This window comes from Aulonocara stuartgranti (assembly GCF_965226115.1).
Source record: "Aulonocara stuartgranti genome assembly, chromosome: 12".
Lineage (NCBI taxonomy): Eukaryota > Metazoa > Chordata > Actinopteri > Cichliformes > Cichlidae > Aulonocara > Aulonocara stuartgranti.
The window spans coordinates 26,402,560-26,426,607 of NC_138948.1; the positions used below are offsets into that span (position 1 = coordinate 26,402,560).

The following is a 24,048-nucleotide window of genomic DNA, read 5'->3' on the forward strand; positions in this document are numbered from 1 at the left end:
CATGGTGTCTTATGAATAGCTTCTTCCAGCTGGGATAGCACATCCTGAGCTAATAATTCACTTCTCTTTGTGGCTGTTGATGCTGACATAGGTATTTGCTTTATTTTGTCATGAAGCTCTTCTTTTTGTTTACCCTCAAGTAATGTTTCTGCTACTGCACTCATGCACTCTTTGACAACACCTGCAAAGGGCTTTTTGTGTTGACCTAAAATCCAAGCAACTCTGAGGGAACATTCATGAGCACGTTGTTGGGCGGTGAAAGAACTGGTTAAGATCCTTGTGGACTGATCATATTGGGCTCTGAGACTGCTAATTTTCTGGGACCTGAGTTCAGACTTGGGTGGGTATGATTGTTCAAAAGCTTTGTGCTTTGTCTCATAGTGGCGTTTGACATTGCCACTTTTAATCAGTGCCACGGTTTCTGAACATATGAGACACACTGGTTTGCTGCTTGCGGCCGGAAGAATGAACATATATGCGTCAGTCCATTCAGTCTTGAAAGTTCTATTTTCGGTGTCTACGTTTCTCTTTTTTGAAAGCGCCATAGTTGTTTTACCTCTTGTGACTCCCGCTCACGTCTTGTCTCACTGTATCGTTAATCGTCTCGCTTGTCATTCACCTCTCACCATGTCTTTCCTCTGTCTGTGTCTGCACTCAGCGTTGCGATCGCCTTGAATGCGCAGATGTGATTGGCTAAGTAGTGTCACGTGGGTGGCGTAACTCGCACACAATTGTTGTATGTTCCCTGGTCTAATACAGCATGTTCCCTGGTCTAATACAATGTAAGGTTACTGCTTAAAATTGAATCGCCCCGTCAAAATTAAATATAATATTTTGTTAACTATAGGTCCGGGTCCATATAGGATGGCGACTGGGTCCGGACTCGGACCCCGGTCCGCCTGTTAGTGACCCCTGCTATAGATTTATCCTCTAGGATTAAGGAGTGTAAAAATTCAAAAGGTCCAACTTATAAAACTTAAAAACCATCAGCAGCATCTCTGCCTACACTTTTTGCTTTGTCTCATAAATCTCTTCTTAAAACACATATTTGGCCTTTTGGAACAGTAACTTTAATAAACATGCTATATATGAAAAAGCTGAGATTGTTATTGAAACTGTCAAAGTACGGCAACACTGAAGGGAAATCGTGTTTTAAACAGATAACTTGATAACTTAAACATTAAGGAACACTACCTATACGTAGATGTGCCCAGCCTAATTTTTGAGGATTTTGTTTTACCTAATTTAAATGTTTCTTCAAAAACAAAAAAAACCCCAAAACTGTAACTGTAACAATATTAGCCGACTTATAAGAGATTAACACAGTAAATAATGAAATAAGTTGGATTTTTAAATAATATCAACTATCTTTGGGTATTTCAAATTTTGTTTTATTAACAATGCATCCCTTTGATAGGATTGTATGTTTCTTTAGGTCACCAATGCCCCCAAAACATACTGTACACATTATACAAGGGAAACCACGATTCAGGCAAAAAAAAAAAAAAAAGGAGAAAAAAAAAAGGAAACGTTTAAATTATAATACAGTCTTGAGGAAAAAATATAAATAACTTTTTTCTTCTCTGGTTGAGCTCACTCTATGGTACAGACATATAATAAATAGATCGGATCTGACATCACTCAGCTGATCTATGAATCATCTCTCTATGAGTCCATTTGTGTAGCAGCAGTAGAGCAAAAAAAAAAAAAAATTAAAAATTAAATAAAAAAATAAAAATAATTATAAGCCAATGGAAACCGAGCTCCCCTGTTTCCCTGGAAAACCTTTTATAAATCCTTTAGTCATCGCTCGCGTTCCCCCCTGTGAAACTGCATGGTGGAGGCAAATCCAGGGGTCATTATAGTCCTACAACGTAATGGCAGCAAGTAATGGCAACCTATTTTTAAAAAGGTTTTACAAGCAAGAAACACGTTCAGGTGACATTACAACTTCGCCATGCTTGTTGGACATGCAGTGGAGGTGAAGCACAAAGGTAAGAAGGTATAGAGATGGGCAGCCGCTGGGTTTACGCAGAGTTTGGAAACACGTGTGAGCAGAGATTGGGACTGAATCTACAATGAATCTTCCGAGCGTCTTTCCAAGGATCGACCCACTTCCAGAGAAGCTCGCTAAAAATGCAGTGGAAGAAAAAAACCACGAGAAGTCCTTAGCAGGTCTGGATGGCATAAACTAGCATTAAATTACGTGCTATTCTTCTCATGTACTGCGTGAGGGTGGTAGATATAATGCTTTAGAAAATAGAATACTAGTGATGTTTGATTGTCTGAGATACAAGAACTAGAAAAGCAATTGGCTACCTGTGCTGACAAGAGGCTACAGGTTGTAAGAAGTAGAGAGGCAAGAGAAGCAAAAGCACATATCCGGCTAGAACAGATCACGAGTTGGGGTGGGATATGAAGGCTCCAGGTACGTTTTAAAATCAGCAGGATCCCTCTGTAGTGTTTTGTCAAAGAAAAGAACGCAAGGTCTGAGGAACCACTGGGCAGACACGACGACATGACTTATTTCATTACAGAAAAAAAAAACAAAAAACAAGACCACCTCTGGAAAGAGGAGGGAAAAAAATGATAGTTTTTTGTTTGTTTTTGTTTTTTAAACACAGCTCGAGTCTTTGTCCTAATGATTTAGCTTGTCGCTGAGCATTATGTTGATGTATTATTGAGTGTTGCTCGACATCGCCAGTCCATTTGAAAACAGTATTTGGTTAAACTGCTCCCCCCTTTTCCCGTGTTTTTATTTAGAAAAAGAAAAAAAAAGTCTGAGACAGCATTAGGCGTGTCGGATTACATTTGTTTATAGATGCTGACGTCCTTTGTTTCCAGCTCGTATGTAAGGTGACTGATGACCATCTCTTTTTCCTTGGCTGTGGTGCTGTTAAAATCCACCAGAAACACATCGAAATGCCCCACCCCATCTTCAGAGCCTTAACTCATATTATTTCAGTTTTGTCTTCCTTTCAGGGTGATAAGAAGCCGGGTCTGCAGCTGTGCAGGGAAAGCAGGAGGGATGGGGGAGAAATGGGATGATCAGGATTCTTCAGGAGGGTCAGCGTCCTCTTCAACAGGTTTTGGTTGCTTTGTCAGGATTGCTTCTGCTTCCTCAAACATCTGGGGAGAACCAAAAGAAGAACAGTGATTAAACATGTAAGCACAAGGACACAGTCCGTTTTAAAAAACTTCAAATCAAGTTTCAATTGATCTTACTGGCATAAATTGCACATCCTGGAAAAGTTCTTGTATGAAACGTCTTGAGGTCAGGCGAAATGCACAGTGGGATAAGAGATGAGAAACCTCAGAGTACAGGCAAATGTCATCAAACGCATATGAAAACTTCTCTTTTATCCTGAAGAGAGATGAAATATTTTAGAGACCTTGGAAAAACAACTTTAAAATGCATCCAGAGTATATGCACAAAAGGGGGAAAAGGAGCCTTACGTCAGTAGTCCTGTTTCGTGGCCTTTGGTTCCTACGGAGGAGCTGAGGTTGATGATGAGGCGGAGCACCTCCTTCCTCAGTAAGACTCGAGAGGCGGGGCCGTCCTCGGATATCGCCTTGCCACCTGAGGGAAGCAAGCGAATATTTATACATACACTCTTATTTACGTTCACAAAACCAAGGGACTCATTATCACCCAATGGCACTTTATAAATAAAGTAACTCAATTAAAATATAACCCCATCTCCTCATAATTTATTACTGTCTCTAAAATTGGGTTTATTCATCATACAGTGAATTCTGAAGTGTGTGGGATGAGAAGAAAAACAGTCAAATCAGCCTGCAGCATGCCAGGTTTCCTAGCAACATTTATTGTTTATACATAGTTTGATATAAAAACTGCTATAAACTGATCCAGAGCTAGCGGCATGTGATTGATTGATAAAGTTCAATAAAACGTGATTAATTATTGCAGGGCTGAGTGGGTTGTTGGAGACGTGGCAGAGCTGGGTGGAGTGTGTTATTGGACACAAATGGGGAACTGGACTGGTTGCTGGCTGTGCGGGGCAGTGTGGGAAGCGCAGCTGAACTGGGGGGAGAATCCAGAGTGTGGAGAACTAATCCATAAATGCAGAGCAGAGCAGCTGAGTGGGGCGGCTCTTGGGCCTGAGCAGGAGAGCTGAAAACTGATGCAGAGCAGTGTGGATGATGAGATTTGTTTGACTCGTTAATTCGTTCAAATGTGATTCTTATTATGTTGGAACCAACCATGCAGTGATCTCAAGTCATTTGTAAAACTAATAAACTCCCTAAGACTTCATCTTAAATACTTATTCTGTTACATCATTTCTTGGAATAAGAAACATTGAATGAAAATTCAAAACTAAACCTTCAAGAAATTACTTCATTGTCAATGTCTGGGAGTTTGGGTTTAACTTTTATTTCTTATTAATGCTGCAATTTTATGCTGAAGTATCAATGTGTGTGTGGGCTTTTGCATTTGCTTATTCCACAGAACTGAACTTTAATCAAACATTAAGGACTGAATATTCCACAGGGCACAAAGTTTGACTCACTTGTCCTGCCACTGGTCATTTTAGGACACTCATCAACAAAAAAAAGATTAAACTAAACAGACTTTCCTAGTTAAATAAAGACTTCCTTTGTCATTCTAATTTGCTTTGATGGTCTAGAGAAAGAGAGAGGAAACAGGTGGAAAGAGAAAAAAGGTCCAACAAATGAGTTGATGGAGAAGGAGACAGTACGACTTTCAACTGGAACAAAGCAGCACTTTTTAATTTAGCATATTGTGGTTATTTGTGAGCTTACCAATGACAATGTCACCAGGTGTAGGTGTGCCAGAGACTGAACCTTGTGACACAGCAGCATCACTGCAGCCTGACACCCCAGAAAATTTTGACTGTGGCATCACCTCCAGGCGGTGGCCGCTCTGGCCTCCCCATGATGGAAAGTCGACAAAATCTGCGAGAAAAGATGGGAAGAAAAAAGCATTCCTTGAAGTATCTGTTAGGTTCAATCCGCATCCGTTCAAATGACTGAATGTGTGCGCGTGTCAGCTTACCTGTACGAGAGTGTGTGCTATTGATCAGTGGTTGGGTGGGGTATCCAAGGACGATCGCTCCCACACAGTAGAGGCAGTTTTCTTCAGTGTGAACCTGCAGGCCCGTCTCCTCTGAGCCCACCATGTGGTTCGGGGTGTCTCCTCGGTGCACAATCAGCTCTGAGATACTAAACTGCTGCTTCAGCACTGGGAGGGCAGGACGATCACCTATAGAGGTGATAAGCACCAACAGAAATCAGTCTCTTGTCTTTGTGCAGCTTTGTTTCTTTCTTTCATAAGCTTTCAATAGTTTATTTAATTATGTGCAAAGTGGACGTTACCATCGCCGTCACCGAAAAGAAAACGTTTCCGCTCTTCCGATGGCGGGCTGATCCTCTGCTGAAAGTAGGCAGAGTCTCTGATGTGGAACATGTCATGGATGTCCATCGGCAGTGCAAGGCCAATGTAGTCGTCGTTACATCCGAAGGTGACGCTGGAGACCATGGAGCGTACTGAAGAGCAGCGGTGCAGGGTGCTTTGGTTGATTGGACTGAGTAGCTCTTCTTTATCCAAAGAGGCAAAACTCAGAGCTTTCAGAAACCTAGGGAGGGCAAGAGGAGAGGTGCGTGAGAGGATCCGGGGGGAGAGGCTGGGAAAGAAAAGGAACATGGGGAATAAATGGGAAAAAATGTTTGGTAAAAGAACAGAGAGGGGAAACTTTTTTTTGCTGCAGAACGCCATCAGAGCAGCGGCAGCAAAAGACATTTTGTCTCCATTGTCTGAGGTTTAAAGTTATAAATGAATTATTTTTCTAGTGCAATCAGTGGGTAATGTACAGGTTAAGAGTTATGAACTCATCTGTTACACCTTTGTATCAGAGGTTTAGCTCTTTTTTCACACTCTTTCACATTTCCTTATTTTCTGGTCCTGCTTTTTGCACTAACTTACCTTACCCACCACATTTTTTCTATGCATGACTTATCACTGTGATGCATTTATACTAGACACATTGTAAAACATCAAATTGCACTACCTGTTTGCCATTTATATTTTTAAGTTGGGGTCACAGGGGGGCCACTAGAAATTCACCAGTCTACGTGGGACTTACTTGCACAACAGGAAAGCACTGATGGATCAACTGTAGGCAAAGAGCAGTTAGTACTCTACTAAAGCAGCAACAACATATTGATCTGTCTGGACTGGTGATAGAAGCTACATCTCTAAAGGAGGACACAAGCTAGGTCCACCCACCGCGGTACGAGTGTTCTGGACAGCCTGCGGTACGAACTTACGGCGCTGGGTTCTGGACAGGTAACCCTCCTATCTGATATCCTGACAGACACAGCAGAAGGTGCACAAAAAGACACCCTTCACCCCCCCCCCAAAAAAAATCTGTCATTCCAAAGGTACAAAAAAACTAAAAGCGAAAACTCAGGTTCAGGCATGTTTTTAAACATTCTTTAGGCTGACGGCTAACATCTTCACGTGGCACCAAACCTAAATTAAATACGCTCAAAAAGACAACAGAATAATAGAGATGGGTTAAGATGTTCCGTTTCCATGAAGCAAACCCTGCAGTGGAGCCGACTTACCTGCGGGGAGTTAGTCTGGAATCGAGACTGCCGCTCTTCATAGTGATGGTGTCTGTGAACAACACATCTTTGGCAGGTGAAGCCAGCGCTTCACTGTGAGACAAAGATGGGTGTATCCTCTGCTGCTGAAGCCTCTTCAGCGTAGCGTAGCCCAGCGCGTCTCTCGGGCTGGTGTACATGAAGCTACAATCAGCCAGGCTTTTTATGGTGGTCACTGAGGGGGACTTGAGAGACTGAGCCCGGCGGGGGAGGGTGTGGGAGGAGCCGGGAGGTACCAGAGAGACAGTGGAGGACTTGGATGTGGACATGTGGTTAGTCTGTGACTGGGGGGTGAGGGATGAGAGTGTTTTGACAGTCTTGGCAGACACTACTGTGTTGAGGCTCACGCAGTCAGAGGAATCCGGTTCGGCCTCCGGATGCTCCGGGTTACCAACGGTTTCCCGAGAGGGACTGGAGCTCATGGAGCTGATGCCGCTCGTTGTGGTGTCCGTGTTAAAGCTCTGACTGCGGCTTTTAAACTGAGTACCTCCGCCACCCCCTCCTACATTGCCTCCGCTAGAAGAGCCGCCATCTCCTGCTAGACGCTCCCGGCTGCTCTGCTCTCTCTCCCGGCTATGTTGCTCTGCAGCCCCCTGGCCTCCGAGAGTACTAAGTCCGAGGCCTGAGCCTCCTCCCTTCGACAGCCTGCCATCCACCAAGTGCTCCTCTGAGCCCCCTCTTGTCCCAACAAATGATGTCTCCAGACTGACCGTTGGACTCTTTGGCATTCCTCGGCCATTAAAGATAGGGGTAAAGTCCCCCTGGTTTGGGCTGTAGACAGAGGGCTCTGTCACTGTCCTGTTCCGCCTCATACTCCCAGTCTTGAGCTCAGTGGGGGTTCGGGAGCCCGATGGTGTCTTGGGGTCACTGGTGGAGCGCAGTTTCTTGCTGGGGAGAGACAGGGAGTTCAGGAAGCGAGTGCGAACAAAGCGAGTAGAGGCCAGTATTGTAAAGGGGCTACGGTCTTTGACTGGTTTGGAGTGTAAGTATAAAGAAGTCTCATCCGACTGGTCCAGAACATCACACTTGTCATCATCCAGGATGTACATGTCTAAGAGAAATGAAATTAATTAAAAACGTCCAACTTCTAGCAATAATTACTGATTATTATAGAGATCTGTTAAAGAAACAAAACATAAATTTCAATCGTTTTGGAGAACATGGTGACAAAGCAAAGGCAATGTGCTACGTACTTGGTTGAGACTCGCTCTCGCTGTTGTGGCGGGAGCTGGTGGACTCCGAGTTTAGACTGAGCGTGCTCGGTACTGAAGAAAGTTCAGAGGTCAGCTGCGTGTCCACTTCGTCTGGAGTGACGGGCCACAGCGTCCTGCGACTGTGTCTGACTGCATCCCAACCGAACTGTTTTAGTACCTCACAGCCCTGCTTGGTCTTGGTGATCACACCCAGCACATACACACATGTCCTGTGGACACCAAGTGATAGTCAAAATACAAAATACTGCTCTATGAAATTTAAAAAAAAAACACACACACAAAAAAAAAAACAGTCTGACGTTACATGTTCCATAGTAACGCTTTTAAATGTAACTGAATAAAAGACAAAGAAAGAAAAGCTCACCCTCGCACTGACAGCACCTCACAGTGCTGAGCCAATGCAAGGATATCAGGAATGACGTTCTCCTCCTGCAGGAGATTCAGACCCCAGTTTGAAGAGCCAATGTTGCCCTGAAAAAACAAAAAAACAAAACAAAAAACAACCACAATCAAGCCCATGTCTTTGTATTATCATTAAAGATTAACTTATGTGACACGGATTAATCTGCGTTACTGACTAGTGCCCAGAGAGCAGCTTTGAGCTGTTTGATGCCCTCCCAGGTGTCCAGCATCGGGGAGCGAATCGTGTAGCTAAGGTCAGGCACTACACTCTGGAAACAGATGGGGCAAAAATAAAAGACAAATGGCACTTTAGTCCTACAGAACAGCTGAATGATCATTTTTAGTTTAAAAAAAAAAAAAAAAAAAAAAGAGAAGAGAGAAGAGAGAGACCTTACCTGAGCCTCTAATAAATGACAGCCTGTCTTATCGTGAACCAGCTGACCATACAAGTGCACAGGGAGATAGACGTTTGGTCTTTGTAACCTGGAGACATGGCCAAAGAAATCAGGCACAGTCAAAAACCCATTCACTGCTACAGCTCATCGAATGGCCCCAAATTTCACCCTTCTTACCTTTGGTTGCTGCGTCTGACGTAGTTGTCTCCATCGACAGGTTTGCGGTAAGTTGTTAGTGCTTCATTGAGCTGCTCCTCTATCTGGTCCACATACTTAAGATTATACTCCTGCAATGCACAGTCTACTTAATATTCAATTCAATTCAATTTTATTTATAGAATGCCAAATCACAACAACAGTTGCCTCAAAGGTGCTTTATACTGCAAGGTTAAGACCCTACAATACAAAGAAAACAGAAAAAACCCAACAATCATATGACCCACTATGAGCAAGCGCTTTGGTGACAGTGGGAAGGAAAAACTCCCATTTAACAGAAAGAAACTTCCAGCAGAACCAGGCTCAGAGACGGGCAGCAATCTGCCGTGACCGGTTGGGGTGAGGGGAGGAAACTCATTTGTATGTGTCCTTGTTATAGCCACATGATTTCAGAATATTTTAAATGAGATTTCATTAAGCTGTCTGCTGATATTTGAATAATACCTTTTGCCATTTATCCAGCTGTTTGCTGACATAGCCCCTCTCATTGAGGTAGGAGAAACCTTTAGGAATGGACAGGAACCTAAAAATGCAGGGGAAAAAAAGATGTAGAGTGTGTTCAAGAAGGACTATTTCAGAGTGACACACTGTTTTTGTAATGTTGTAGTGGTAAACACCTACCTGAGGAGCAGTAAGAGGCCTTTGTCTCCCAGGTGGGACACAGCTGGTTTCAGCTGGATTAGAGCGTGAAGGTTGGCCTGTAAAGCAGCAGAATGGGCACGAAACGAAACTGTCAGATAACACGATGGGCTTAATCTTATCTGCTTTTGCTATTTTATTATTTAATTGCTTTGCTGAGAACAATCTAAGCGGCATCATCACTCACCTTGTCTTCACACGCCTCATCCAGTATGTCCAGGGCCTCCATGGACACAGCCTTGTTGTGGTCGTGAAGCTGTGTGACCAGCAGCTCCATGCCCCAGCTACTGAAGAACTCCACGCCTGCACGCAGCAGCACGCGGAGGTGCTTGGTAGCATACAGCCTGCACGTCTGCACAGCGAGACAAGAAGTATTGTGTGATCAGGGGTAGTGCGAACATTTAATTGCCAAGAGGCCTACGACTTCTCAGAAGGTGTGGTGGGTGGAGGAAAATGAGGTGATCGGGTGTGTTTAGAAAAAGAAAAAAGGGCAAGTTTGGCAATAGATGATTCAGTTTATTTTATGCCTGCAAATGTGGCAGTGTGATAAGAGGTTGCTGACCACTGTGCATGAAAAAAAAACAAAAACTTCCCCATTACTACTAATTACAATATTAGTGTTTTAACAGCTTGCTTACATCAGTAGAAGCAGTGAGGATCTTGGAGAGGATCACTCTGGCCAGACCATCTCTGCTGTAGTCCAGTGTGGATACAGCGAGTTTCAGCACAGCATCCTGGTTCTTTACAGAGCACAGATTCAGCAGGCTGAAAATAGAGGGGAGAAAAAAAAGTGCAAATGTCACCTTGCAGGATGTTTTTAATCAAACAGCTCTGACACAATTTCACTCTGCAGGCCTGGAAAAGCTCAAAATAGATTAAAGACTTTTCTGCTCACTCACCACTGAAACAGGCCACATTTCTCTAGTAGTTTGACTCCCTGTGGGTGTGCCGAGAGCGTCCCCAGGAAGAGGAAGTAGTGTTGGCTGAGTGTAGTGAGCAGGCCATTACTCTGCAGACAGCGCTCGGGCTTCATTCCAGAGGACGAGGAGAGCCACGATACCATGTCCTTCACCAGGTCCTCCAGGTAACCCTGGCCATCCTGGTTGATGGCGGGGGAAAAAATAAAGCGTCAAAAACAAAGGTGGGTTCGTAAATGACCAAAAAGAAGAAATAAATTAGAGTACGAGCATCAGTGTAAACCTCTCTAACCTCATCGGAATCCATGAGGAACTCAACAAACTGACAGCCAACCACAGTGAGTTGTCTGGCCTTTAGGTGATCCAACGCAAGCCCTGCGTACAACTTACTACTGGGCTTATAAAAGTACAGCAGCCTCCGAACAAACCTGCATCAGACAAAAACAAATAGAAATGTAAAACAGGATGTGAGAAAAACACGCTGAACAAATTCAGTTTCTTGTAATGAGCTGTGGTTAAATAAAAAAGGCTTACTTGTGCATCTGTTCATCTTTGTTGTTCCTGAGGTTTACATTTGGCCACTGAGAAGACAAAAAAATACCCTTTTACACATGTAAAAACAAAACATCGAGTCTGTGGTGGTACATGAGAACAGCCTGACCTTGAGGATGGTGGCAATAAGCAACCAATTCCACTCCAAATTCTGCTTGTGGTTGAGAATCTGACTGTCTCGCAGATTCATCATCAGTGCTTCTTCTGTGTCCTGAGCACAGAAGCAGAAAAAACAGAAGCTGTAAATATGAAAGTAAAACTACTTTTTTTTATTTAAATGTTTAAACTTTTGGCTTAAATTGTTCAAATCAGGTTTGCAGCAAATAACAGCCTCCCTCTTTCTAGCTACACTAAACACACCACATACTTTGCAACAAACACACAGAAGCCAAAGCCAAGACCAACCGTAAGATGGAAAATACGTAAAAGATGTTGATCTTTACCTTAATGACATAGATGTCTTTGTGGACACGTGAATCTCTGCGGTTATGTGACGACACAGACTTGCGAATGATGTGGTCCAGATAAAGACTGTGCGGTTTCAAACCTTTCTTCTTCTTCTCATGGAAACGTTTCAGATTGTTGACGGCTGCACTTGCTCGCCTAGAGCGCATAGAGACAAAGATGGAGGATGTTTTAAAAGTGGTTTAACAACTAGTACGTATTCAAGTAAATCCTACAAGTTAGTCGGCGACCAGTTGGCGAGTAGTGGCTGGATGAAATTTTCAAAATGATCGAGTTGGTGTGACATGGAAGATGCCAACGTTATCACTGAAAATGCACAACTTTGAACGTTGAAGGCGAACAGATCCCTTTTCTTCCACACGAACTACAGGTGACCACGGCAATCTGCTTGCAACCAATGTAAATCCAAGGAAGCTGCAGCACCCACTTTTCAACCTCCAGCAACCACTCGTCAACCGGTCGTGGACACGCTTTATTAGCGACTGATTGTTACCAGCGAGTCAATGACCAGTCTATAGCCCTGAAATCAGCACTACTGATAAGAACATCTTTATGAGAGAACACTGCAAAGAATGATGACTAAAGATTAGAGGAAATTATTTTGTTACAATAAAAAAAACAAGAGTGATTGCGTGTGTGGCAGTTTGTACTCACAGTCGTTTCTCTTGGGGGATGTCAAAGGAGGCTGCCATGTTGATGAGAGTGGGAAGGCAGTGCAAGTGGTGACTATGGGAATGAGGAAGGATGGTATTTGCCTGATCAAGAGAGAAATAAAACCTTGGTGAGTATAGCAAAAGAAGCCAAAGGAGTCAAAGAAACAAAGATATAGCTTAGAAACTTTTAGAAATGCACAAAATTATACTTTTTTTTATTACCATGTGTAAAAGGTCTCCCAGAAGGATGGTGGCCCTGACAGCAAGCTGGTCATCGCTACTGGTCACAACTTCAACAAGGCCCTACAGTATCAAAAATAAAGGCACAAGGAAGGACATCAATATAAAAGCCACCCAAAAGCTGTTAATACAATACTGTGAAACACACACTCCTAGCCTGAGTAAATTAAACCTATTGTGCTTTTACTGTGTCAGCTCACCTCTAAAAGCCCGCTGGAAATGAAGGCAGAAAGAACAAATGCCAGGTAGTTGTCCATTAGGTCAGGCCTAATAAAGGGAGCAGATAAAAATCATTTTATGGCTTGTTTACACACTGAAGTGACAACAGTTCTGTCAATATATTTCATTTCTATCCTGTGCTTTCGTTTGTCACCTAGAGCGGGCCCGATGGGGTAGGATAACTTTGGCCTCGGCAGCAACAAACCCGTCAGACAGTCTCCAGGTGTCCTGGAACCTGGCGGGGTCTGAAGGAGAACAGAGCAAACAGACCAGTCTGTCAGTGTGTGTAAAACATGGACCTACTAGGGGTCTAAAAGAAATTTTGTTCTACATTTAACCAAAGGCTGTACTGAGATAACATATGAAATGCTGAAACAAAGATTTTTTTTTAATCTTAAGCAGGACAAAATGCTAATTTTTGAAATTGATTGCATTAACACATTTCAAAAAAGTGGAGCTGGAACATTTTTCACACTATGTCAGAGAACAAAAGCACAAACGTGTCGTAGTTTCCTGGTGATTTAGAATTTAAGCTAACTTTTTTTTAGTTCAAAACACACCAAATGTAGTCAGTGGGTCACTAAATGCATTTTATTATGTAGACATGCAGACTGTGCTTCGGTGCTGTCCTGCTAAATGAAAGCGTTTTCCTTCAAATGGACTTTATGATCATGTTGCTCCAAAAATTTCTACCTTGTGTATCATTAAGCATTATTTGGGCCTTCACAGATTTGCCCAGTTATCCATGTAATGTGCACTAATTAATCTCCAAACCCCAGCAGATCCTGGTAATAAACAAGATGGCCCCTCTTTACACTACAGAATGAAGCAGATGAGACCACTGGGCAGCTTTCTCCCTCCTAAATGAGCTCTGGTTGGCTCAGGAAGGACAGCTGGATTTTTGGATGGTCTAATTTGTATCTGTGGATCCAACTATGAACTGTGTCCACAGATAAAAATATTCAGAAGTGTTCCTAAACTAGAAGTCCCCATCCCCTGGGACACGAACAGGTCCCGGTCCGTGAGTCATCTGGCACCAGGCCACAAGAGTTGAGGTTCGGGTGTGAAATGTATGGTTTTCAGGGTTTTTATCGTTAACTCTGTTTCCGTGTTGTAGTTGTGTTTCTTATTTTGAAAGAAATATTTGCGTGTTACCATAGTGACCAGAGAGCATTAAGGGGCAGAGAGGAGGATGTTACTTTCATTGTTGTTGGCGCATTTCAGGAGGACGCAGCTAATAAAGTTGCACAATAACACAGTGAATTTGCGTTTATTATTATTATATTTACAAAACACCACAGCTTTTGTCTTGGTCGTATCATTTTATTTTGTTGTACCTTAAAGGCCGGTCCGTGAAAATATTGTCTGACATTAAACCGGTCCGTGGCGCAAAAAAGGTTGAGGACCGATGCTCTAAACCCAACAAAAACCTGTTTTTGATGCAGTGTCACACAAGGGCCCGAAGACCACGGTCATTTAGTGTTGGTTTTCTGACGCTGTCTCGTTTCCCATTTTCTCCAAATCTTTAATGATATTTTGTGCGATAGATGACTAAGTCGCATTGTTTTCTGCTTTTCTTTTTCCAAATTACACATTTAGTGTTAACTGTTTAAAAAAAAAATGTTCACACTCAGTGGGCAAACCGAGTAAAAGTGCTGAGCCCCTCTCATCTTTACTCATGAACAACTCAACCTTTCTGGGAATGTCTTTTCACACCCCGTCGTGTTACTTATTAACCTAACAAGCAGTCAGATCTTCAACCAGGTGTTTTTTTTCCTTCTTATATTACATAACTGTTCCAATCTCATGCTTCCCCTCTTAACTTTAGTGAAATGTGCTATTTACATCAAATACTTAATATAACAGTTCCACTGCTTGTTTTTATATGGGGATTAAATTATTTGAAAATTAGATATTTTTTACTTACCAACACTTAGAAGGGCTTCAGTGAAGTCTTGCGTTACAATGGGCACAGGAAGCCTGAATATCTCATATAACACTTCCAACAAGCCTTTCTGCAAAATTGGTTAAAAATAATTATATAGATATGGCAAAAGCGGCATTGTTAAGTAGCGGAAAAGAACAGTTAGAACTAATGTTAATGCTGTGTAAAACAGTGATTTGCAAGCTTGAGAGAACCCAATGGTTTGATAAGATGGCATGGCAAAAACACTCTGTGCTTTAAGCCTCTGAAGCCAAGCAGACTTAACATTAGTAAAAAGGCTGTTTCATACAGGAAATTTTGGTTGATTTTTAATTTCTAACGCAACTCCATCTAACCGCTGCACAATAAAAACAATCGCTTGATTGGAATCTTCACAGGCAAGAATCAGAAAAATCTGTGTTTTTGAATATCAAACTTCCTTAAGGGCCAAACATTTTTTTACTCACCCTAACTTCCATATTTGGTATGCAAAGTAAGCCAATTAAAGACTGGATTCCAGAATTTCCAGCCTTGCATAGGTTGATAATTCCTGAGACAAAAAAAGAGAGAGAGAATAGGAGATATTTAACAGTGGGTATTCCTAACAAGTATGTACAGTAAGAATAATATTAAAGCCCTTACCGGACCAGGAGCGGAAAGCAGCCACTATAGCCATTCGGCTGGACAAAAAACGGGCTTCTCTGTCTTCCCTGTGAACAAGAAAAACACACGTTAAAGAGTGGACATCATGTTCTGTGCACACAACATCGTTATGATCTTTCAGCCGGTGGTTGTTCAGACTACACAACACAAACAAAACATAAAAGATCTTTTATAAAAATCTGACTTCACATCCTCTGGCAAGCCGCTGCAGAGTCAAGCCACCCTGACAACAAGGGTCGCCTAACAAAAACACTACACAAACCCTCCTCTCTCTCGCTCTCTCTCTCTATGCACAGTTCAACCACAGGCTCTTCATACCACCTAAACACACACACACACACACACTCACTTGAGTTGCCCCTCAGCCGTGTCTGCGTTGTGACGGTAGTGAAAATCAGTGAAAGGCGCGAGGATTTGCTGGAGAACAGAGAACAAAAACAGAGAAAATTGATGCATACAAAACAACAGTAAAGCGAGCTTCAAATTACATCTCTATTTACTACTGTCAGGAAAAATCTTGCAGTAATAATTAACCTGCTGCACATGTTATATAACATCTGTGTGCCTGCAGTGATGAGCTGCTACTGTCCCAAGTGTTTACAGACAATGAGGCTTTGGAGAAATGCTGTAACTGATTACTGTAAGCTCCATGGGAAAGAGACGGGCACCTACAGCTCTGCTAATCCTGACTGGAATGGCTCCCAGCACAGTGGCTCATTTTTAAACAGAAGCTTCTTCTCAATTCATAAACTATGTGTGTCAGTGTGTGTGTGTGTGTGTGTGCACAGACCTCCAACTCGACGTCAACACGCACATACTGGCGGGTGCGTGGGTGGTTGAGTAAGTGGAGGATAGTGGTGATAAGTGCTTCGTTGATGCGACTTAGTTGACAGTCTATCACACTCTTAAGGATGGTGCTGAGGCCTCCCCGTTTGGCCACCACCTCTGGGTTCTTCAGGGCTACACAGGCAATGGCGATAATAATAATATTAATAATAATGTCAAACAACAATAGTTCTCCACAAGTTTTTCTGTTCACCCAAAGAGCACCATGCATAGCAACCGCACCGGCCTGCATCTTTAAACACCAGGCACTTTACCTAGCTCGCAAACGATGGCGATGGCGGCGCGCACCATGCGGTCTCTCTCCTGCAGGCCGTCGGTCCCCACAGCAATTAAAGAGTTTGCAATAGACGTGGGGAAGAGCATTGCGTTGACAGTGATGATCTACAGAGAGAGGAAGAGGACGGGAACATGAGTCATCAAAACAAGTCACGACAAAGAGAGGCAAAAAATAACTTCACTGTTTTGCTTTTTTTATGGCTGCTTTTTGGAGAACTCCAGAAAAAGAAGATCAACTTTTGAAATGCCAAAACAGGATCTGACTATTCTGAAGGTCACATATTTAGTGCTTGTAAAACTGGTAGTTCCTTCAAGAAATTAAAGCTGAAACCACAGCACTATGACTCTAAGCGCTGTGTGAAGATTTACAGTAAACTACTAAACTATAAATAACCCCGCCTGCAGACACATGCAAACCATCCCCACTGACACTCCTGCTAACCCCGGGAGCTTTCTGGTGGCATTTCGCTGGCACAGGAGTGAGCAGTGAGGGCAAATTCCTCGAGTGACATGAGAGCGACTGTGCAAATGGTCAGAAGGAACAAAGATCACCAAAACACACGCCTTGTTTTTACCTTTCGGACAAGTCGTAGAGCCTGAGTCCTCTCACCCTCATTACTCTGCTGGATGTCAATGCATCTGAAAAAATCCGCAATCATAACAATCAGTCATGTACCATGGTTGGGCCGAAGAAGAAGACTGGCTGAAGCATGGTACTACAAACACCCTAACAACTTAACTAAAAAAACCCAAACATTTAGTAAGATAACAACTGTTACACCTGACTGGGTGGTTCAAAGCAGGAGCTCACCTGGCTATCAAGTAATCCACCTGTAGTCTGAGGACCTTCTGCAGTACGCTGGTATCTCTGATGAGGTAGCGAAGCGCCCGCAACCCCGCAGCACGCACTTCTTTAGCTTCATTAAGGAGAGCTAGTCGCAGACTAGAGATTAAAAACAAACAATAAAGTGACTAAAACTAGAGCACGGACAACCTGACACAAGATATGACTATTTCCTTCATTACTTCATTGACTGGTACTTTTCAATCGCACATTCACGTCATCATTATTCCAAATCCAGAACAGCTTAACAGCCAGAGTAAATAAAAAGCGCACATTAAATAGGACACACTTAAACTATTATCGGTAGCTGAGATTACTTACCAAATGATGATTTCTTCATATGTAAACCCAAAATTTTCCTCACGGTGGCCAATGCTGCACAGCAGCTATAAAACAGAAACATAAAAATGGTTTCAATATGGCCATGACTCCATTAGCATGGTTTTAGTGAAGGACGAGAGTAAATCGAGCCCAGTCAGGTACATGTTGATTTAATGGATAACTGTGAATGAAAAAAACGTGTTCAACTCATTTAGAGGCTCTAAGTAGGAAACCCATAGAGGCAAAACACTTGCCACTATTTGTCGCTTAAGCACATGCTTGTATGATAGTACGTCAAAACACAAAGGACATAAAATAGAGTCTTCAATAGTCGGACTAACTCTGTTGTATTGTTCTCTCATAGCCTAGATATGTGCTCCTATTTTCTCTATCCTATCAGGTCTGGCAGTCAGTGTGACCCTGTTTCCAGCATGAATGTCTACCTTTAGCAATTCCCTAAAGGCAGGTAAGGCTGTGCAGTATGTCGTAAAAAAAATCACATCTCAATATGCATATAAAAGGAGTACTTATGACCCTTTTAACTGTATTTTCATAACTTTTACAGCTTTCCTACTGATAAAAGACCCCTCACCACTGCTATTGATAATACAGCTAATTAATTAAGTAACGTATAAACAATTAAATGAAAAAAGTTCCTGTTTTTTCCACTATGTACTATAACATGTTTCCATACTAGATAGGAAAAAAGGACAATGAAAAATTCACATGTTATAAAACGACGGTCTGGGCAATGAACTACTACTACTACTTTTTCTGTAATTTTACAAATTTATCACGTAGGCTCAAAGTAGGATGTATGTAGCCCACAATTCAAAATGACTTTACACGTATGATTTTGAGGATGAGAGACAATATAAATCTGTGGTAAACACAGTGAAATAATAAAATAAAGAGTTGCAGTACTTGTAACTATTAAATCAAAGAGAGAGAGGGAGACAGAGAAATTTTAAAAAATGTAGCAAAACAAACAAAAAAATAGATCGATCACTTCTCCCTTTTACTGCAGAAAAATGGCCTTGTGGGCCCTTTATGTGGGAAGTGAATGAATCTGCTGTCACTGTGTAAGAGGTAACATTGCCAGAACAAAGCCACAGTAATTGCGAAGTATAAGCCAGAAGGGTATTCAAATGACTGAAATCAGCTATAAAGTGTCAGCCCCATGTTTCTATGTAATCGTTATCCAAATCTTATGTGGAGTGTTTACATCTCCCTAATAACTGTAGAGCTGCACACAACAATTAGTGAGAGTGTGAACTCTAATCAATATTTTACATATTTAATGTTCCAAATATGGTCTTATATGTTCTGTAACATCGTTCTTAGAGGTACACTGAGGCTCCTTCACACAACAAGTCAATGCTCCTCCATCACAGTTGTCTATTCTGCCATGTGTCTCCTAATGAAAGTGAACCACTGTAGTACTTTTGGTTTAAACTGTTCCTCAAAGTTGAGCATAAATTTCCTAAAGCACAGCAGAGCATGAGGCAAGACGGAGCAGGGTGGAATGGGTGATGAGAGGCAAGAAGGAGTACAGGGTTGTTTTAAAACAGCTGTGATGTCAGAGCCCAAACAGGCAAATGAGAGGAGAGGAGAGGAGATGGGGACAGGGTGCACGTGATGCTCTCCGGGGGGGTGGGGGATTAGCTAACCCTCACTGTCCTGGAACCCTTATAAGGAATCGGAGTCATGGTGCTCTAATGGGACACACACACACATCATGGCTATAACCCTCCAGTCAGTTGTAAACAAGAGAGTTAGGTGTACAGATTACAGGCACACCAACCCATGCTCTCACTCAGCCTCGAGCCTGCTCCAGTGCCAACTGCACAGTTGTAGGAGGGCCAGTACTCACTTGCCACACAGCTACCAACAATTGTTTACAATATGCTTATGACCGGCAGTCAGAAGTGGTCTGAGGCAGTGTGGTGAAAGAGGAAATCAGGATATAGCTATGATCAGGATTAAACTCTCCTGTAAACATGTGCATGGACAACTGCAGATACCACAAACCAGTAGTGTTCTGATAATACTGGTTTTTAGTTAGCTTCCTTAAAATACTGCACATCACTGTCTTTGCACACAGACACAGACAGAGCTGTCACAACAAAGTGAAGAGGAGACAAATACCTGCACTCAGATGACAAACTTTATACCAATTCGACCCCAGCGTAGTTGCAGACGGAGAGAGTGAAACTGTGGTAAATTAGACAGTTGTGCACATGGCTTTGATTTTTTTTTTTCCCCACCTGAGGTGACAGTCAGCAAAGCCAGTGTGCTCAAGGCACAAGAAAGTGCTAGTTTTCTATCTCACACTCATCTCGCAATCATTAACTCATTTTCTCCACCCCTGTTATTCCTGTTCAAAATAACAGGAAGGAGAGTACTCCAGCATGTTTTGGGCTGACAGGAGAAAAACACCCTCGAGAGGTCACTAGTCCTGACCAACAGGGCTGACCTGAAGGATGAGCGATAACACTAAAACAGATTTTTTTTAATGAGCAAAAAACTTACATTTCATACTCTTTTTTTTATTGCAGTCATTCTACAATCAACTGAAGAAGACACTTAGATGAGTGACGAAACGCTTCTCCCACTGAAAACACTACGTCCAGATGAACAGATTAAACTTTTGGGGATATTATAGCTATTATTCATCTCTGCATCAGTAACATTTACTGCTGTTAAGTGAATCAGAGCAGTTATACTGCATGGTCAAAAGAATTTAAAACCTGCATATGCTCACATGTGTTACAATCCATGTTAGGATATTTGTGTTTTAAGCCTTGCTGAACTGAAAATCCTCCTAAATACTCTTTTTTTTATCATCCACATTAAAAACCAGAAGAGAAAAAAATGACTAAAGTAATCTTTTCTTCTTCTTTTTTTAACAAATCAAAGTCTCGGGTCCATACAAACAATAACCAGACACTATTAATCTCAGATTTCAAAGTCTGAGCGCTGCTCCAGATGCACATTAGACTGAAGTGCTCTCCTATCCCTCGAGCTCCTGTTATATTCACTGTCAGCATCACAGTGACAGGCACAACTAGGCCTGCTGGCATCAACACCCAAGAGGAAAAGATCAAGGAGAGGTCAGTGGTGACACTACAGAGGAGGAGCAGCTAATCAATCTTGTGAGATATCTGAACCCAGTGAACCATCTCAAAAAGCTGCATGTCTCACAACATTTCAGCGAGGCAAAACTGTCTTTAAATGAGGCAAAAATTATCAGAGCTTGACAGCGTTACCTTTATGAAGTTGTTCAGGTGGCCCAGTTTTCGCATGTTACTGACTCCGTGCGGTTTGGCCACATTTTGAAGGATTTCACGGAAGTTTTCTGACGGTTCTAAAGGAGAATGAAAAGGAAATACAATGTAACTAAGGGAGGCGTTAAGCCATATTGCCATAATAATATCAGTCAATGAACCGTAATAGATATCCTGCAGGAAGGAAGTTGGTTTAGCTGGAACTAATGTAGAGTGTACAATCAAAACAAAGGCTAGACACTAAAATAGCCAGACCTGAGCGGGAAGTGTTTCTGTTTTCAGTTCCTTTCAACTATCCTACGTTAAATATTTTGACAAACGGGAACCGCATTTTAAAACAGAATCGTCTGAGCGTGGTCGACGCCTAAACGCCCGCTTTGCGTGGGATGACTTCCAGATATTGCCCTGCAAGACAAATGTAAACATCGCACAAACTGGGAAAACACCAGCTTAATGAGCTGCACAGATCACTTTCTCCTCAACAACAAAGCGCAGCAGATGATAAGCCTGATTACGCTGCAGCTTGTCAAAAAGTAACAGCTATCAGTATTAGTCATCAGTCTCACTGCTCCAAACACTGCACTCAATCCATCGCTCAAAAGTGGAAATGAGAAAAATGCCAGCCCAAAGGGTTACTTTGGTAACAAGCATTTGTAAACATCACGAGCCAATCTTACAGTAAGTTATGAATACATCACATTTTAATTGATGCCACAGTGATTACATGAACTTAGTATGCACATTTGTTATTTCATAACTTTAAACCTCTGGGAACTGACATACTTTATTTTCCCCAGTTTTGGTATTATCAGGAAGAACATGTAAATAGTGCAAATCGCACTGAAGCAGCTGATAGGTTAAGTGTATAGACTCTCCTGTGGTGAAGATTTTAATGTTGTCAGTCACACATATTTCAGGTGAGCATGTCTCTAGTTGAGACGATTGTAATGAATCTAGCAGGGATCTGGGCCTCCAGGACTCAGACACCGCTGCTCCGTGTAAACAAACTGCTATGCAGTGTTGATGCTGGAGGAGTAAATCTGACAAGTTGTGCAGCTGTGTTATCAGTGCTCCTCTGGAAGAACCACCGTGTGTTGCCTCAATGCTTCTCGGCGCACAGCTTTCAGACTCAATTCCCCCAGCCAGTTAGCGATGACAAATGCATGACTGCAACTCTTATGGCTACTTGGCTAAATAACAGGCTATCGTGCCCACTCACGCCGATCAAAATAACAGAGCGTCTTCATGGCTGGTTAGCTGGGGCAGCTAGCTAACGCTAACTCAGCTAGTTAAGTTAGCTCGTTGCCGCCTGTTGTTATGACATCGATAGCGACGTTTTTAGACCAAACAGTGAGGGAAAATGGCGAAATAACAACAGCAGTGACGGGTCAAGCGCGTACACTGTCTAGACTTTCACCACGCGGGGCTAGCGTTTGCAGAAATCGCCCTCATCCATTTTGAACAATAATCGCTTTCAGGGTGATGTGATGAAGCCTCTGCTTACCTCTGCTCAGATCCAGCGGTACGTTCTCCTCCCCGCTGTCATTCCGACCTGTCAAAAACACACACCACGGACACGCCGAGACATTACTCCAAGGTCATCGCGTGCGTGACAAAATCATATTTTGCAATATCCTGCTTTTACAGCAGCCGCTGAACCGAGGTTTTTGTGCTTACCTCGCATCCGAAGACTCCGGATAGGACGGCCGCGGAAGCTGGCCGCCATGTTTCCAGGAACATACACAACACCGGAAACTTCGCGGGTTATCGCGAGACAGCAGACGACAGAAGGACCGCAACAGATCCTCAGCAGACCTAAGATCAGCTGGATCCTCCTTAATATCCCTCTAATCTTACCAGTGATAAAAGCATAACTCTGATCTGGCGACTGTGTTAGGGTTAGCAAAGGGGGATCTCAACGCCATATAATTTCTATCACAAATATTATCATTTCAGGTAAAGTTAATTTTTGACTTGCCTTATCCATTCATTTTTTATTGTTTAAGTATATTCTTCCTCTTCTTTTCCCTATTATTATTATTATTATTATTATTATTATTATTATTATTATTATTATTATTATGTCTACATTTAACATTGGTTTTGATTGAAAAAAAAACTTTCAATAATTCATGTCTATGAGTGGCTCCAGCTCGACCTTTCACATTTCATAGTTATAACTGATTACTTCGCTATTTTTCACACGTAAAATCTGTCAATAAACATTTAAAGTAGTTTATTCTGGTTTTTAAATATAATTTAATGATCTAATGTGCAAGTTATTATTATGCAGTTATTATTATTCATAAATTTTTTGTATATATCAAAAGTAAGTAATATCAAAAGTAAAATATCATATTGCAGCACAACTTCTTGTTAGTTAGTTTTTCCGCCGTTTTACTAAAGGCAAAACAGGTGTGAGAAAAGAATAATAATAACAATGAATGACTACAATGTTCAGCTTTTCAGGTCTTAATATCTGCAATAACCGTCTTGCACACTTGGTGTCACCCATACATAACAATGAACACTTTGTCAATCTGGGAGTGGACCGAAATGTGGCTTCACCATTTGAAATAAATAGACACTCTCTGAGTACAGGCGTATTTTGTCTGTTTGCAAATTAATTTCAACTAACAATTGAATGCATGAAAGAAGGTGACTTTTTCTCTTACTCTCTAAAAGCAATGACTCTACACACACATTCTGAGCTCTACTCAATTTAATGGCCCAATCTGAAACATCCAAAGGACAGAAGTATTGTATAACCTATCTATCTATCTATCTATCTATCTATCTATCTATCTATCTATCTATCTATCTATCTATCTATCTATCTATCTATCTATCTATCTATCTATCTATCTATAATTAGTGAGCTAATCAGAAAAAAAAGTTAACGGTATGGCAGTAGCTTATAGCAGGCCTATTATATTTACATTAACATCAATAACATTAATGTATTCCTATTTTAAAATTAATATGAATACATTTTTATTAACAAACAGCCTAAAGGAAATAGAAACAGCTGATTAAGTCACTGAAAATAGAGAAAGTGTAAAGTCACATGAGAAAGAGATATGATAGGCAACTTTATAATTTACTTTTGCTCTGAGCGCATCAGCTAGTGAACTGGAATCATCATAGATACAAAGTTATACAGTAGGCGATGGCTCTGTGATTCTTTCTCTTCTTTTAAATCCTCATGGGTTGTAATGAGAGATTTTATATTAATCTTCCCCATAATCTATGAGTTTACTGAGTGTATTAGGTAGATCATTCTGCTAGTGTACATGATTGGCAAATCAGGGATTTAAAATGTGTCAA

The 24,048-nt window shown here is 41.9% G+C and overlaps 1 protein-coding gene across 2 annotated transcripts; it reads right to left on the bottom strand.

Annotated features, from left to right (window-relative positions):
- Window positions 1-1,369: 1,369 nt before the first annotated feature.
- Window positions 1,370-22,514, bottom strand: LOC309718524 (rapamycin-insensitive companion of mTOR-like). Of its 2 annotated transcripts, none has more exons than XM_082553862.1 (37): window positions 22,399-22,514; window positions 22,226-22,273; window positions 20,704-20,801; window positions 17,435-17,499; window positions 17,081-17,212; window positions 16,845-16,908; window positions 16,248-16,374; window positions 15,938-16,107; window positions 15,497-15,564; window positions 15,127-15,194; window positions 14,952-15,034; window positions 14,488-14,575; window positions 12,715-12,805; window positions 12,542-12,608; window positions 12,324-12,404; window positions 12,103-12,203; window positions 11,427-11,586; window positions 11,093-11,194; window positions 10,966-11,012; window positions 10,724-10,859; window positions 10,414-10,613; window positions 10,153-10,279; window positions 9,702-9,866; window positions 9,497-9,573; window positions 9,320-9,398; window positions 8,837-8,946; window positions 8,660-8,747; window positions 8,441-8,533; window positions 8,227-8,333; window positions 7,842-8,071; window positions 6,610-7,699; window positions 5,359-5,666; window positions 5,039-5,245; window positions 4,786-4,938; window positions 3,457-3,580; window positions 3,226-3,364; window positions 1,370-3,129 (listed from the first exon to the last, which is right to left on the bottom strand). In XM_082553862.1, exons 1-37 carry the CDS (start codon window positions 22,445-22,447, stop codon window positions 3,049-3,051), a joined length of 5,223 nt encoding a protein of 1,740 aa, XP_082409988.1. In that variant the 5' UTR covers window positions 22,448-22,514; the 3' UTR covers window positions 1,370-3,048. The 2 variants fall into 2 exon arrangements, with proteins under 2 accessions (XP_082409988.1, XP_082409987.1); XM_082553861.1 differs by having other exon boundaries at window positions 5,359-5,618; window positions 22,399-22,503.
- Window positions 22,515-24,048: the final 1,534 nt, after the last annotated feature.